Below are 17,490 nucleotides of genomic sequence, written 5' to 3' on the forward strand. Positions count from 1 at the left end.
GTTTTTTGGGACAATGCTGACACGGCTTATCCGGGCTGTCTGCTAATAAATTGAAGTTGTAAAAATTCTTTCATGAAAACTATAAGTATTTTTTTCCAGCTAGTGAATTTTTATTTAGTTTCCATGTATCTTGAGAGAGAAAAAAAGATAAGTATGTAAGTTTATCAAGCTGCAATCAAAAGCTTTTTTTTTTTTTTTTTCAAAAAACAAAGTAATAAAATTATTATTTCGCATATGTTTGTAAATGTTAAAAGAAAACTGAAACGTGTTTGAATTGCGACCTTTTGGTCGAGTGTGAGTGCACACAATTGTATTGTATTTTAAAAAGGAAAAACAAGTCTGACCTTCGTTTTACTCTTGCAGATTGGGCGAGCATTAGCGGTGCCGAAATTTTTCTTTGAGTTTATTGCAATGCTAGAACACACAGGAAAAAGATTTGGTTTTCGGCGACTAAGGATTTTACAAACAGAAGCAAACTGTCTCATAAACATTTTGTATAGAAGTGAATTTTAGTTATTCATTAACTTAAATTTCTTCAAGTGCAAATATTTGTTGTTACTTTCTGTTTCCGCTACAGTTACAGTTAAATAGCTACATTCCGCTACTTTCAATAATTAGGATAAAACAAACTTTGTTAATGTGAAAACATAGTCAGATTTCCTTTATAGTTGATTAAAATTTTCATTAAAATTAAATCAGATCTATTTCAGGGATAAGTAAGTGTCATACGGAAGTTTTTTTTATCACAGCAGGAGTAATAATACTAAACTCTTGCTCAGCAAAACTGCATTGTTTTTTTTTCCACCCAAACAGAGAAAATTTTTTGGAAGTAATTTCAACAAATATTGGAAGGAAAACATGGCTATGCAAAGGAAAACAAACGTAAGTGTTTTGTTTTGCTAAAGTGTTATTTTTATGTATGATATTCATTATTCTCATTTAGTATATAACTGCTAAATTGTTAATTTGCTTGACAGGTTCGTCTTCCACCAGAAGTCAATCGAATTCTTTACGTGAGAAATCTACCTTATAAGATAACAGCAGAAGAAATGTATGATATATTTGGCAAATATGGAGCTATCCGGCAAATTCGAGTGTAAGTTTGTTTTCATACATTGCGTCCCCAAATTATTTACGTCGTAACATACCATTCATGTTCAAAATAATTAGGGGGGAGTGGTTATGAATAGGCGATGGGGATGAAAGGACCGCTAACAAAGTATGAAAAAGTATTTGCATAAAATTGTTTTCGATGCCACTTCATCATTTCCCCCCAAATGTTTTCATGAATTTAACATATTATTGCAAAGAGTACTTGTTGATACAAAGTAACTAGCTAAGTTTTATCTAGATAAATTACAGATTAAATAAGTTTAGAAACTTATATTTTTTAAGGTAATGCAAGTTTTCTAAATAGTTTTTTTTTCTTTGAAATCAATGCAGCTTTTCTATTAGGTACATAAATATACAAAGCAGACCAACTAAATTTTTCTAAAATTACATAGAGAAAAAAATCCAAGTAGCTCTTTCTTTTATTTATTCAATTATCATAGTTTTTCCGTCTTATGCATTTCAAAATAGTCCAAAAGGCATAGTTCAATCATGACTTCATTTACTATTTAATTTGCTTGATTACTTAAGATTTGTTGAGATAGATTATGTACCAATGATGCGATGCATAGTGTATATAAATTTTAACGCTAGGATATTTAAATGACAAGAGAAAAATAATAACTAAGGAAGTCCAAGAACACTTAGAGTAGGCATAAAATTGTGTTTATACCTGCACATTTTTTTGCATCCCCGATAGACGATGCAGTCAGATCAAGAGAAGAAAACATAGGGTCACCCGGGGTAAAATGGGTATAAAAAACAGCATTTTTAATTTCAGTAATTCATAGCAGAAATATCATGAAATATAATTTCGTTTTTGTTCAATGTTCTATACATTGTGTATCTTAGGTCTAATTTGAACATAGTTTGTGTTAACTTTTTACTTTAAATTTAGTGTAAAGGGGTATACCTATTTTAACCCCGTGTATACCCATTTTACCCCGTGCTTCGAGGTAAAATGGGTATACACCAGGGTAAAAATGAATATAAGCTGTTTATAGTTGAACTACACTGTTACTAATGGAGAATTTTTTTTTTTAATTGAGTATAATTGCATTGGAGGATAAAAACTTTAATCCAAAACAACCACAAAAAATGTTTACAGAACCAAATTTATGAACAAAAGGCACATTGGCAAAGACTTGGCTGAGGTAGTATTTTTACAACTTTGTGATGCCTGCACAACATCAATGTCATCTTTCTTGGGGAGCACATAGGATAATTTAGCAGATGATTTTGTAGCAAAACTTCTCAGTATATTCACCTTCAGCTGAGATTTCAGTGATTAAACCTATGAATTCCACAAATTTAACAACGGCCCTGTCACCAATTGCTGGGATTAACAACTAGGAGAACCACTAGTTTTCACTTCTACTTCATTAGTTACTCTATCAATTATTGTTAATGTCTTCCTTTTAATTTATTTATTTTATGTGTATTTATTTTTTCTGCTTTTGTTTGTCTCTTGCCTGTTCGTGTACAATCTTGCAGCCACCTACTCTGTAATTAAAATTTTTCCCACTTGTGATTCATTTGTAGATACTGTAAATTAATTTCCACATGTTTTAGAATGCTTGATTTAATTTCACTTTTTTATTTATCGTAGATATCTATGATTATGAGAAAATTAATTAAAAACTTATTCTTGGTTATTTGTAATTAATAATTTGTGAACTATCCAGGGTAGTAAGAGTTTCGGTCAGTGGTGCTTTTAACCATGGATAAAACCAGCCGGGATAAAATCTGTTTTATTCAGTTTTGGCCACTTAGATAATTATCAAATTTTAAATGAAAACTGAATAATAGATTATTAAAAAGAAATGTAAAACAAACCATGATTAATCATCTTGCATTATTTATCTAAATAGTATGTTTTACAGTTTGTAGAAATTACAGCACGTTTAGAAGATAAGGTTTACATGAAAAATATGCAGTAACATTAAAAAAATAAAATTCTCACACACAAAACGTACAAAGTATTTCAAGTAATTTTGAAGAATAAATGAGAAAAAAAAAAAAGAACTTCTTTTAGAAACATATAAGCATTTTTTAAAAACAAAATGAAAGGTACAGGGGGAAGACATTTTTGAAAAATTAAAAGGCAACACTACTGAAAAAGTTACTATATTTATGTTACAGGCTGTTTTGTATTCCTTATATCTTTTGTTTTAATTGTGAGCAATTTCAGTTATTAATTTTGAAGAAAGTTAAAATTTGTTTCACTACTATTTTTATAATAATGTAAATTACTTCCACTAATATTAAATTTAATTAACTAAAATTGCTATGCTTAATTGAACAACTTCCAACCAACAGATTTATTAATTGCAAAACACACATCTCTCACATACACACAAATTAGAAATGTATTTTCACGTAATTTAGTTTTGGTCAGTCCTATGGTGGTTAAATCCAGTTTTGGCCGGTTTTAACTGGTTTTAGCTAGTGGCATGAATAAAATCAGGTTTGTCCGACCAAAACTACAACCCTGGAACTATCACAGTATTTTTTTTTTTTATTATTATTTATACCAAGACCCATTTACATATTAATCTATGATTTAAAAAATAATATTCTTTAAAACTTATTTGCGCAAATCATTTTTTAAAAAAATTTAGGTTTTTTTTTTTTTTTTTTCCCACCTAAACATTGCACATTTGATAACATTCCTTTGAGTTATAAATGGAACTGAAATGAGTTGTCTTGGTTGTGTTGTGAACTTCCTTTCATAACTCTACCAACTGTTACATAAGGAAATTTTTATGTAATAGTGTTATTGGCAATTTTTTAAAAGATATTTTTTTAATGAACATTTTGTAGAAAAATATTATCTTATACTCATTAATTTAATCTCATTAATATCAGTATTTAAGCATCAAGAATATTTCAGTAAATAGGAATTGATTCAATTACACCCCTTTAGCTGTAGCATAGTTTTGGACAGTTTTAGACAGTTTTGGACGATAAAAAACCACCTGTCCTAAACCAGTTTTGGACAGTCCAAAACACAACCATGGTTTAAACCAAAAAAAAAAAAAGATTTTTTTTTTTTTTTTTACCAACTCTGGGTCAAAGTGCAAATTTTGGGCACTACTTTGGTCTGCAGCAAATTTTCAAAATAAGTCCCCCCAAAATGCAGCTTTAGGCTACATTTGGTTGCTTGAACCCTTCTCCCCCAGCCAATCTGGATCTGGGCTTCATCTCAAGAAACGTTTATTTGGTGACTGCATCTAGTTCTGATGTCAACCTAGCAGTGAGACAACTCATTTTCTATTTCTCATGCAATAAAGATTCTGAATGCCTTATGTACGACTAGAATGGAGTGGGGGTGGGTTAAGTAGAGGTAAAGATAAAGTGAGGCATTTTCCCCAAAACATTTAAAACAGATTTTAGATAAAGGTCAAGATTTACGGTCGCCACTCGCCACGTGGCGACTCAGTTTTCAAAATTGGCGACCCCAAAAAAATTTCTACAAGTCGCCAACTTTTTTGGGGGGTTATTTTTAATTTAGATCCCAAGAAAAGAATTTCAGTGCATCAGTATTATAAGGATTGACCGATAGAGATCGTACTCCGACTAAATGTTGTTTATTTTACAAAGCTTGCATGTTCTTTCTCACTGCCTGCCTGTATGTTGGTTATTTTACGATGCTTGAATGCTCCTCTTACGCGATTTAGGCCATGTAAAAAAAGCAAGAATACAGTGAATTAGGAAGCCATTTGCTCAAGATTAGAGCGTTTGCTCCTTTGTCTTGACTCTTTGTTTTTCAAGTAATTAGCGTACTATAATCATGATTTCAAGAAGAAATCATTGTATTTTAGATTATATTTCAGATTAATTTTGATTATTTCTTCAAAGTCTTCAAAGTAAAAAAGTTTCACGTTTAGTTGCTCAAATGGTATATTAATTATTATTTTTTTTTTACACCGCCTCCGATTATGCGAAACTTTTTTTTTCTTCAGGCCCATTTTAGAACCTGCAGATTATAGGCCCGTCCGCGGATAATGCACAGGAAAATATTATTAAATGGGGTTCGTACGCTCCGGAGAACCTGGAATCGTCATGGAAAACGACATAGTAAAAAATGTCAGGGAAATTTCAAATTTTGCCCCCCCCTCCCCCCACACAAATTTTTTTTGCAATTTTTTTTTCCCAGGGAATTTTGTACCTTGAGTTCTAATCTTCGTTTTTTATCGATGTTTCCTGAAAAAAAAATATATAAATGTTTTGAGGCAAAATGACGCTGGCAATAAAATAAAAAAGGACCGTGGACGCCATTTTTGCCCCTCAATAGTTCCAAAGAAAAAAATTCCTAGGGTGAACAGGAATTATGCACAAATTTAACGGGAGAGAAACATTTTCCTGCATCTAAAGCACAAGCCTGCGGATGGTAGGGTCAATTGGGAAAATCGTTTTTTAATCGAAAAGTCTTTTCAGCTACGAATGAAACGTAGTCGCCATTTTTGGTCATTTATAAGATGGAAGTAGACACGATGCTTAAATGTCTAAGTTTCCAAAAACAAAGCAGAATTGGATGTTTTCTTTAACTGCAAACTAATGAAAACAACGCAAAATGTGCTGCAACTTGTTTTTTTTTTTCTTAAAATTTAATTTAAATATGCAATTTTCTTGAGAAATGAAAAATTTTGTCCTTAAAACTTAATCTCATCCTCATTGCCTTGGACGCAAATGTGCTAGAAACTTTTCAACTGAATTGTAGTTTCACGAAGATTTATTATTTTTAAATTGTTTTCACGCCACAAATTCAAAAAATTATTTCTTAATTTTTGTCGTAGCCGCCATATTTGGTCATTCCCAGATGGCAGTGCACAAGACTTTTTTAGAGCCTAAGTTTCCGAAAATGGCACTGGATGTTCATTGCAGTGCTAACTATTGATAACAACGCAAAATGTGCTCTTTTTTTCCCGGGTAATTCGTAATTATTTTCTGGAAAAATGCGAAATTTTATCTTCAGAACATTTTTTTTAAATTCTAATTGATTTAGACGCTTTTGTGCTAAAAACCGACTATTTTGTCTTAATTGTAGTTTTTTAAGGATTAATTATTGATCTTTTTCTAAAACAGTTTATGTTTTGCTTTAAATCTTGTTCTAAAAGTATGAAAATATTTTGTAAATTTCGATTCTTTAAAAGTGAAAAAAAAAAAAAAAAATCATATTGTATGTTTTTTTACATAAACCCTCGAAGGTCGTTCCGATCCTATTTGATTCCCAATTAACTCATACAGCCTTTATTCTGAAACAATCGTCAAAATAGGAAGACAAATTATTTAATTTAAAACTTGAAAAGGCAACTTGTTTTTGACCGCAGAAAGTCCCCCCTCTCCCCTGTGAGCCCCGTTTTATCATTCCTTTGCCATAAACAATGTTCCATGTTGTCCCATAAATAATGTATTTCATTAAAAATCCTATATATCATTAAAAATAGAAAGAAAAAAAACTATATTTCTATAAACTATATCTTATATTTCTGCTGTGATGTGGACGCTAATACTCGCAATCGATTAGGAATACGTTCCATTGAAAATCGTTTAAACAACGGGGGCTAGTTTCCATTCGAATAACTGTTGTAATTTTTTAATCTTCAATCGCATCAGATTAAAATATAATCCAAATAGCCAGTCTTTGATCGTTTTCCCTTCATAGTCATCCTAACATGGAGATGCTGCGTATGGAACGTAGTCGCTATGTTTGGTCATACCTTTAGTTCAAATAATGCAAAAAGAATGTTTTTTTTTTGGAAATATATTCTTGGTAAATGCCAAATTGTATATTACTGGAGGAGGTTTGTAGTTAATTATTTTTATGCCAAAAAAAAAAAAAAAAATCTTAATTATTGAAAAAAATCAAATCATATGTTTATCTAATATTTTTTCGATTTCCTTCGTGCTAATTTTCTTACCGTTAATTCTTTTCATTAAACTAGTTACCTGAAAAGTGCATGTTGATTTTTACTACCATGGCATTTGCAATGATTTACAAAAAGATTTTAAAGGAATTTGTTGTTGTTTTTATGGGAAATACTTTTTTTTTCACTGTGTACACTACTTTATTTTTGGTTTAATGATTTTTTATATTTTTTGTTAACATTCCTTTAGCATCACTTTCATAATATTTGTTTCAAGAAATACAAATTGAAATCGCCCCCCCCCCCCCCCCCCACTCTTGTACTAGAGCGCTGTTTTCAAAACCCGAAAAACTGGTGGCCACCAAATTTTTTGAGTCTAGTGGCCATTGGCCACTTGAAAATTTTCTGAATCTTGAGGTCTAATTTTAGAGAATTTCTAAAAGAGCCTCTACAGCAGTCCTCGGCTGGAATTGACTGAGCTGCAGGGTTGGCTTTCTGCCGGCAGAAACTAGGTTTTGCCGTGCCAGTGACAGAAACTGGTTATAACTGGTAAAAACCGGCAGAAACTGGCAAAAATTTTAAAATGTCTTTAATAACTCAAGTAATTAGCAAATGATTTGTTTAAGTAAACTAAAAAATTAAACATCATTTCATCATTTAAAAAAATAAAATCCCCTGCTAGTGCCCTTGATTTAGTTCAGAAAGGGAACTTTCCAATTGCAGAGGCTCGTAGTATATCGATTAATTAAAAAAAGGATAAAAAAACATACAGGGGTGCTTAGGAAAGAGGAGTGACATACAGAATTAAACAGGCATTACTGATTGTAATTTGCTCACTTATATGCTTCCTCTAAATAGTTTGTAATTGAAATTATTATGTAATGTGCTTCAAGAAGAAAGTGCTAGAATTTTACTTACCTAAATTTTGTATCTAATGTCACAGCTTTGCAAAACAAATTGGCCCCATTTCTCAAAACTTATTTTTCCAGTCAAATTTTTACCACAACCCCAGTTACTAGATGGTGAACCAGTTATACAATAGATGAAAGTTTCACGATCACTGCTTGCTCCTTGATGCATTGTCTGCTAGCTCTTCTGTTTTAAGAATGTTCTAAAATTTCTCATTTGTGCATAGTTAATTGAGAACCTGTTTAGATTTTTGAAACCACCTTTTCTAAGAGGCAATTGCAGGGTCCACACAATGTAACATTTGATTTTGAATTGTGATAATTTTGTAATAAAATTACAGTACTTTGGTTAACAATCAATTATTTTTTCCATGCATTTTCTGTTGTATATCAAGAATTAATTTTTCATTTTGTAAGTTTTTGTCAGTTTCTGCCGCAAAGTGGCAGAAAGTGGTTTTTGCCATGCCAGTTTTAACCGGTTTCTACCAGTGGTTTTAACCGCCTCGGCAGGGACTTGCCAACTCTGCTGAGCTGGCGGTGTATTTTTGCCTTAGCCCTGGCTATAGTGTGGTAACTTAATAAATCTTATAAGAATCTTTTTTTTCTACTGTTATATGTTTATTTTCCATAGGTTTTATAACTGGATTAATATTTCAGAGGCAACACACCAGAAACAAGAGGAACTGCTTTTGTTGTGTATGAAGATATATTTGATGCTAAGAATGCTTGTGATCACTTGTCTGGGTTTAATGTGTGCAACCGTTATCTGGTTGTGTTATACTACCAGTCAAATAAGGTCAGTATAAAATTATTAGCTGATTTTGTAACTCAAAAACTAAAAATTTTGAGGCAATGGGTGCAAATGGTAGGTGGACCTCTTTTCTGTTATAAGGCAAGAGATTGTGCTAATAGCTCTGGTGGGTGCTGTTATGCAGCATGATTTAGAAAAAAAATCAATGAAAGTCTACAAAGCACTGCAACTTATTAACTTAGTCTTATTTAAGTAATGGGAGAACTAACAAAATTTCAGGCTTGGGGTACACCAAGCATGGCTGCTAACTTCCACAGAAATTTGGAGACTCCTAAATTTCAATACAATCTTCAAAAGTTTAAAAGTGTATTATCTATCAATAATTTCTTTCAATTTTAATAAAACAATAATTATCTTTTGCAGAAATAGAAAGATTGCTGCTATTGTTCTGAGTCAAAGGGGCACAGTGTTTTTGGGTTCAGTTTATTGTCTTTTTTCTCAGATTCACAAGCATGAGCACCCCATGGGGGGGGGGTAAAATATAAAAACATTTCTTCTCCAGCCATTAATGAATAAGTTGTTAAAAATGTAATTTTAATAACTAAACTGTACCAAAATCGGTTTTCAAAGGGGAAAATATCTTGCTAAACCATGGGGAAAATATTTGAGCCCCCCCCCCCCCTTAAATTTTGTATATGGACGCCCATAGATTCAAGTAGTTTTACTCTTTGCACGGATTGTTTGAAAAATAGCAATGAATCCTTTTTCTTTTGAACATCTGCATTTCCCTCCATACCTGCCAATACAGCACAATTTAAAATAATATTATCTTCCTACATTTATTACGTAGGAGGATGACTCCAGCTTCTGGTTTTGAAGAGAGTCATTTTGGAAACGGGATATATGGCTATAAGTGTCATTATTAGTATATTAAATAGTAGTGTGTGGTAAATTTTTTCTAAGTATAAGTCCCTAGGGCACAGCTTTAGGCTATCTTTGGTCACTTGAAGTAGGTTCATGACCTTTTTTCATGGATATTTCATGAATGACCTTTTTTCATTCTTCCCTTGGTTACATGCTGTCTTTTAGCAGATTATTAATGGGTGTGTTCAACAGTTGCTGAAGCAAAGTAAATTCTGTAGGAATTATCTCAAGATCTATTTTGTCTTCTAAAAGTTCCTATTCTGTAATAACATGTCCTTGAGTGCTATCAAGCACCATCCAATCTTTCGTGGAATTAATTTTTAACACCAAGGCCAGGTGGTAAATATATTTATTAACTACCTTGAAAAGAGGTGGACTGTAGCATTTATGAGGAGAACTTATTTTGACAAATTTTTCTGTTTCAAAACTAACTTGTACTGAAGTGAACATGATAGTCATAGTCACATTCATTTTCGACACCATGGCACATAAGCTGAAAATTTAACAATTGTTGCTTTTCCCCCATTTCTTATTTACATTCAGGAGATAGGGTTCTGTTTAATCTCCCATATGTTCTCGGAGAATTAAAAACGGTAAATTGTCCTTTTTTTTAAAGTAACTTTCCCTATGCCTTGAAGAAAAAAGTATGGAGTTAGGGGTAACAAGCATTTGCCACGTGTAAACATGGTTATTTATGAGGTTTTGCCAGTTTTTGCTAAAGTGGCAAAAATAGAATTTGCACTGACAACTTACGAACTTGCCTTTTACATTTTTTTTCCTCAGAAAAGTAATGAAGAGCATTAAGAATGCTTTGATGAAATTTTAACTATGGTTTTATTTGTTTTCTAGTTTAAAATATTTAATTTGCTTTAAGAGTTAAATGTTTTATTAAAAAATGCTTTTTTAAAAAATCAAAACAGAATTTACAATTTTATTTAAGGTCAGTACAAAATTAATAGCTGATTTTGTCATTATTGAATTCTTTGTAAGTCAGTCATTATTAAATTCTGATGTAAAAGTAATTGTCTTGTTTATTATAGCAATTTTTACAGAACAATCCATGTTTTTAGAAATTGTACCAGTTTAACCCGTACTAAGCTATAAAGTGAAAACTCAAGATAAATGAAAAGCAAAACAAAGTTCCTTAAAAGTTTAATACTTACCGATTGCAGGTCATAGAATTTTCATTTGAACCTATTTCTTCCTGTTTCAGCGTTTCAACATGACATAACTATAAACTAGTTTTGTAAGAGTAGTTGTAGACAAACAATTCGTAAGTTTTGATTTTAAGAATTAAAAGTTTGAGTGATATTCATTGCAGGACATGTATTAAGATTTGCAACTAATGTGTAGAAAGCTTCGGACATTGCAGTTAATTTCGCTTACACATCTCCATCATTTCTATTCATTGATCGTTTTTAAAACGTTTTTTCAAAAAATATGAAGTAAGAAATGGGTTGTTCTTTAACTCAAGTTATATCAGATATATAGTCAAAACAAAATACATATTTTAATTCTTTTCATTTAAAGTTTAAAATTTATCCATTATAATTAGAAGGCAGCAAATATGACTAGATAAAATTAGATGACAAGGTAAAATTGCTTGTTGAAATGATTTTTTGGTTGCGGCAGTTCAATTATTTTTTTAGAAAGCTGCAACAACATGATTTTTTTTAAATTTTTAATTCATAATATAATTGATAACTATATGCATATTTTTTTCCAGTGTGTTACTTTTATCATTGCTATTCCTTAATTATTAAAATTCAATGCAATTTTTTATTTAAAATTAGGTTTTTTTCCATTTTTGACATAACTTTATCCAGTGTTCTGGCAAAAATACCTTTTTGTTGGCAAAATTAGAAACCCTAGAATTATACTAACACACTAACAGTATTTATATTGTGAACAGCAGGGGTGATTGAGTTCAGGTTTAATGCCGGAATTGCATTATACAGTACAACCTTGATATCTCGGGACGGGAAAAAATTTTGAGATATCGAGTTTTCGAGTTGCCAAGGTTTTTAAAAAATTACGCTACTAACTCTCACATTTACACACACGTACGCTACATGCATTTATATATGTACTATGGGACCACTTTGAATTACGATTTGTCTTCAATATTTCACTAGATTTGAAATTTTCTAATTGTCGAAAGTGCACAGGATGAGATTTTGAAATGAACAAAAATTTCAACTTGGTTTTTTCACCTAAAAATTTAAAAATTCTAATTTTATCTTTAACCAGTAACCTCACATTCAAAAAATTCTCAGCAGCCATTTTGTAGGAGCTAAAAAAGCTGAATGAAGAAAACTAGGAACGCATTTTCCCTTTTCGCTTGAAAACTGACGGACGAAAAATTGAACCCCTTTCCTCAAAATGAACAACATGTTTGAGAGAAATGCACAAAGATTCTAAATTCTGGGGAAAACATTGCACCCCCTTCATGCCAACACTCCCCTATTATCTTGCCCCAATCCCCTATTCACAATTTTCCGAGAAAAGGGATGAAAAATGTTAAGCAATTGTCCCTGGAACTGGTTTTACTACAAAAATTGCCGAAGCAAAACGACAATTGAAACTTGCTTCTGTGCCAAAAATTTCGACATATCAAGGGTTTCGAAAAATAAATTTTGAGATAACTATGGAAAATACATAGGGGTTTTTATAGAAAATGCTGGGGAAAATTTTTGTTTCGAGACATCAAGGGTTTTGAGATAAGGAGGTTCGAGATATCAAGGTTTGACTGTATTTGTGTGTCAATGCCAGAAATCCAATATTTTTCGTTATGTTTTTATGTCCTCACCTCCAAAATTTTTTTCCTCTACCTCAAATTTTAACAGTATTAAAACTATGAACAAGGCCCGCTAGGGATTTGTATAATTTTGAAATGTTTTGATTCTCCTTGTTGTTTGTAATTACAGTTGAACTCTCATAATACACCACAGTTAATACAAAATCTCAGCTAAAATGAAAATTTTTCATCAAAGTTTGGTTTGCTATTTGATTAACGTTAAAATTTATTGCATATTGTATGCATTAAAATACAAGTTTTAGTTTTGACTATGGTAAGGAAAAATTTCTGAGCTCGTCACTAAAAATTTTGATGATTGAACACCCTTTTTTTAGAATTTATTCATCATTTTATGTCTACTAGACATCAAGAAGTGTGCATTAATTATTTTTGTATGGATAACAAAGTCCGTATACCTGTTAACATGTGGATATTTCATTTTGTTTAGAGATAAACCTTTTATTGTGGACTGGAATATCACTTTAGTTCACGATGTGGAAGTGCTTGCTTTAAGTCCTGAAGCTCAAAGCTTTTTGCATTGAAAAGGAGGTTTCCTGGTTATCCGTCAAACACGTGTTTGATATGTGAAGAGTGAAGAATAATAGCCATAGCTGGCCTAGACAGGGCTGGGTTTCTGCCAGCAGAAACTAGTTTTTTCTGTGCCAGTGGCAGAAACTGGTTATAACCGGTAAAAACCGGCAGAAACTGGCAAAAACTTAAAAGCATCTTTAATTACTTAAGTGATTGCTAAATGATATTCGTTTAAGTCAACTAAAAAATCAAATTTCATTTCATCATTTAAAAAATAAAATCCTATGCTAATGCCCTTGATTTAGTTCGAGAAGGGAACTTTTCAATTGCAGATGCTCGTAATGTTTGGATTAATCTAACAAAGGACGAAAAAATCATATAGGTACTCAGGAAAGAGGAGTGACATACAGAATTAAAAGGCATTTCTGATTTTAATTTGCTCACTTATATGCTTCATCTAAATTGTTTGTGTTTGAAATTATTACGTGCTTCAAGAAGAAAGAGCCAGAATTTTACTTGCCAATATTAACATAAATTTTGTACCTAATGTCACAGCTTTGCAAAACAAATTGGCCCTATTTCTTGAAACTTATTTTTCCAGTTAAATTTCTCCCACTACCCCAGTTACTACATGGTGGAGCGGTTAAAAAAAATATACAATCGATGAAAGTTTCACGAACATTGCTTGTTTCTTCATGCATTGCCTGCTAGCTCTTCTGTTGCAGGAATATTCTAAAGCTTCTCATTTGTACATATTAGATTGAGAAACTGTTTAGATTTTAGAAGCCACCTTTTCTAAGAATCAACTGCAGGGTCCAAACAATGTAACATTCGATTTTAAACTGTGGTAATATCGTAATTAAATTGTGCTTTAGATAATAATTATTTTTTCCATGCACTTCCTATTGTATGTCAATAATTTAATTTTTTTTCATTTTGTGAGTTTTTGCCAGTTTCTGCCGCAAATGTGGCAGAAAGTGGTTTTTGCCATGCCGGTTTTAACCGGTTTCTACCAGTGGTTTTAACCACCTCAGCAGAAACTTGCCAACCCTGGACCTAGAAGCAACTAAATTTAGAGGATTTTTTCCCAAAAAGGTTCAATTTTTAAAAGAAAGTTAAAAAATTGCAATGTAATTACAAGGTATGATTAAGTGATAATAAAATAGATGTTTTTTAAACATAGATATTAATTTCAATTGATTAGGTTCTCTCCAGATCTTTATTAATTTTTTTACCTAACTCACTAATATGATATCTAAAAAATTTAAGTTAGTTTGGGGTGGAGAAATTTGTTTTCTGTTATACTTATGATTATAATTTTCATGAGATCAAAGGAAATTTCTGCAGCTTAAGTATCCAGTCTCTTGGTTTCAATTGCTGGTATTATAATGAAATGTCTTTGATGTAAAGATTAAAAAGTCTGCATTGAATTTTTCATTTCTAATTGAAATTCTTAGTTCAAGTGCATTATATTATAATGGACTAGAACTGAGAAATCTTAACATGTAGCAAGACATTCAAAAAATGTTATCTGTAGCTGGTTCCTTTGTGATGTTGCTTGGTAAACTGAAACTTTTCAAGCAAAAGTTTTATTACTAAGGGTGGGGGGGGGCTGTTTTTTTGTTATGGTATAGCTGCATGTGGCTATTTAAAACTGCATGTTTAAAATTGATCCATATGTTAACAGAAGAAATCTGCTTAAGCTAATGAATAGTGCTCAAAATTAAAATAAATTTTTGTCTTTTAATTGTCAATTTTTCTAAAATTATCTTGCGTCTATTAGTTTGAGGCATATTTGTTTCTGTCATACTCATGTTTTGACAAAGCAAATCTATACTAATATTATAAAGAGAGAGGGCAAATTTTTGTGTGTTTATATGTTCGAGGTAATCTTCGAAAACACTGCACCTATTTTAAAAATTCCTTCACTATATGAAAGGTGCTTTCTTACTGAGTAACAAAGGCTATAATTTGAAAAAAAATCCGATAAGTAGTTCTTTTTTTATTCCAATTTAGGCCCAAATTTCACGTAAATTGCCTATTGGCTATTAAAGGGGTGAAAAATAACTTGCACATATTGATATTATGTATCGTTGAAAAGGGCAGAATTTTCCGCATTCTAAACAATTAGTTTCAATGCTCTAACTTAATTACGACGGGAGTAATTTGCATTTTTAGATCAAACTTTTTTAGGCTTAGCTGAAATTTAGGCACTACTTTCTTCATTAAATCTATCAATAAAAAGTGAAGGAATTGTTCACTTTTTATTGTTAGATTTAATGAAGAAAGTAGTGCTACAGTTTTCTTTTTGACACCATTGGAAAAAGCGACATCTTTTACTCCAGATCTCTCTTGACCTATGGTCGAAAAAATTAGCTTCCATCTTCGAAGGAAAAAAGTTACAAGCGTTTTTAAATCAATTTCGAAATATATCATTTTGATTCAAGTTGTCAACCATTTTATTTTCACGTTTCCACAGTTACGCTTTTTGAATCCATTGTTTATTTTCTTATTTTGCATTTAATTTCTCAAACTTATTTTATTTCATGTTTCCATGGTTACACTTTTAAAATCCATCTTTCACGTTTTAATTTCTGAAAACTATTTTAATATCTGTCATCATTGTTTGGAAAGGTAGTTTTGCATGGTGTTTTTTTTTTTATTAATTTAAGCCTGGTTGTTGAATATATGTCACTTGACACAATTTTTATTGGGAGACCGGACAAAGCCGGGCAATGCAGCTCTTAATATATAAAGATTTGAAAGCTACTGTTACTGTGATTTTATACCTTTTTGTTTGTTTGGCGAAACATTTATTATTGCCAAAGAAAAAAAAAACATCCGCTTCACTCGCAAAAGGGCTGGGTTCCGGTAGCGTGGTCACTTGGCACGGTAGGAGCTGAGCAGTTCAGTCTAGGATTATTGTTTTAAGGCAACCGTTAATGTAAGTCATTGTTTTGGTGATTTGTTCTGAAAGAAAAGTAACTTTTGATTTGTTTTTATCCGAGTGAAATATACAACATTTTCTTTTTTTTTTCTGACGACGATTTTTGAATGTTCCACCAGATGTTTTTTTTTTCATTAGACGGATCGATTATGATAGCATGGTTGCTTGTCCAGTTTTGCGATAAACAATAGATTTGCGGAATTATTTTTACATATGAAAGATATTATTTGATGTTTTCTTTTTTGTTTATTTGGCGAAATATTTTAAATTGCAGTAAAAACCGCTTCACTCGCAAAATAGAATTTTAAAGCAACTATAAATCTAATTTAATGATTTGACGAAAAGTTTTAAATTCCATAGAAACTTAAATAGTTTTTTTTGAAAAGGTGTGTACGCATTTTATACAAAGAAAAATGATCATTTTACATTAAAGAGGAAGAAGGCGTCAATTTTTTTATTCAACGGACTTCCATTAAATTTTTAGCACGGGCATCGCTGTGCAGGTACTGCTAGTGTAGGATAAAAATGATATATTTCAATTATGAAATGAATAACTTATTACTACTTCCTAGTTTTTTCAGTAGAGGATTAAAAATCACTTTATGCACTTGAAACATTATTTTATGTAGACTGGGTATTAAATTAAATATTATTAACTTGATTGCTTGATTATGTTTTGTTATTGCAGGCAAATCAATTGCTAGAAATAAGCAAAACTAATAATTTTTTTTTATTGCAGGCATTTAAGAAGGTAGACACGGATAAAAAGCAAGAAGAGATTGAAAAAGTGAAGAAAAAGTATGGTGTCACAACTGATGATTAATTAATTTTTTTCTTGTTGACTCTGTATATATATTTAATGTTATTTCATGCACTTCAATTTTGTAATTTAAAAAAAAATACATTTTTGATAATATAAAATGAAATTCAACATTTGTGTATATGCTACAAAATCTGCATTTTTATCCATGTCTCGGTTTTTAAATGTCTTAATGAATCATATTTTATTATTTTGTTTGAAAATAAAAGTATTTCATTCTTGAATAGTTTAGTAATTTAGTTTTTTGTTGTAGTCTGTCTGGTAATTTTAAGCAGAAAATTGATTACTCATGACATAAAGTTGTCTCATGAAACAAATACATAATGAAGAAAAGAAAAGTTGTGAAGTACTTTGCATTTGTATGCCTCACAAACCATATTGTTACTTTCTACTAGTAACCAATTGTTATAGAAGCAGGGGTGCAGACTTCCATAAGTATTGCAAAGATCCCCCAAGAGCAAGAGTCCCCTCCCAAAAAAGGAGAACAATACCCCTCAACCCCCCCCCCCCCCACAAAAAAAAATTCAATGACGCAGTCTGCACCACGACCCTTCTAGGTGGGCACCCTTAATGGAATACTGCTGAGTAAAATCAAATTTCGAATTTGATTGTTCCTGACATGTTTTAGCAAGTGTTAAAAGTGACTTGACCATTTTTGAAAAATAATTAATATTTGTATAGAGTGGGCAGTGAAATGACCAGATTTTTTTTGTTCGGGGAGGGAGTGGTTATATAACAACTAACAACCTGTGTATATATATATATATATATATATATATAAACATCAATAGAACAAAAAACAGACAAGGTTAAAACATAGATAAATGACAGA

At 31.3% G+C, this 17,490-nt stretch overlaps 1 protein-coding gene across 1 annotated transcript; it reads left to right on the top strand.

Annotated features, from left to right (window-relative positions):
- Positions 1-754: 754 nt before the first annotated feature.
- Positions 755-16,882, top strand: LOC129229401 (splicing factor 3B subunit 6-like). The gene is made up of 4 exons (XM_054863702.1): positions 755-882; positions 978-1,096; positions 8,546-8,684; positions 16,578-16,882. Exons 1-4 carry the CDS (start codon positions 859-861, stop codon positions 16,659-16,661), a joined length of 366 nt encoding a protein of 121 aa, XP_054719677.1. The 5' UTR covers positions 755-858; the 3' UTR covers positions 16,662-16,882.
- The last annotated feature ends 608 nt before the right edge of the window (positions 16,883-17,490 follow it).

This window comes from Uloborus diversus, chromosome 9, assembly GCF_026930045.1.
Source record: "Uloborus diversus isolate 005 chromosome 9, Udiv.v.3.1, whole genome shotgun sequence".
NCBI classification, from domain to species: Eukaryota; Metazoa; Arthropoda; class Arachnida; order Araneae; family Uloboridae; genus Uloborus; species Uloborus diversus.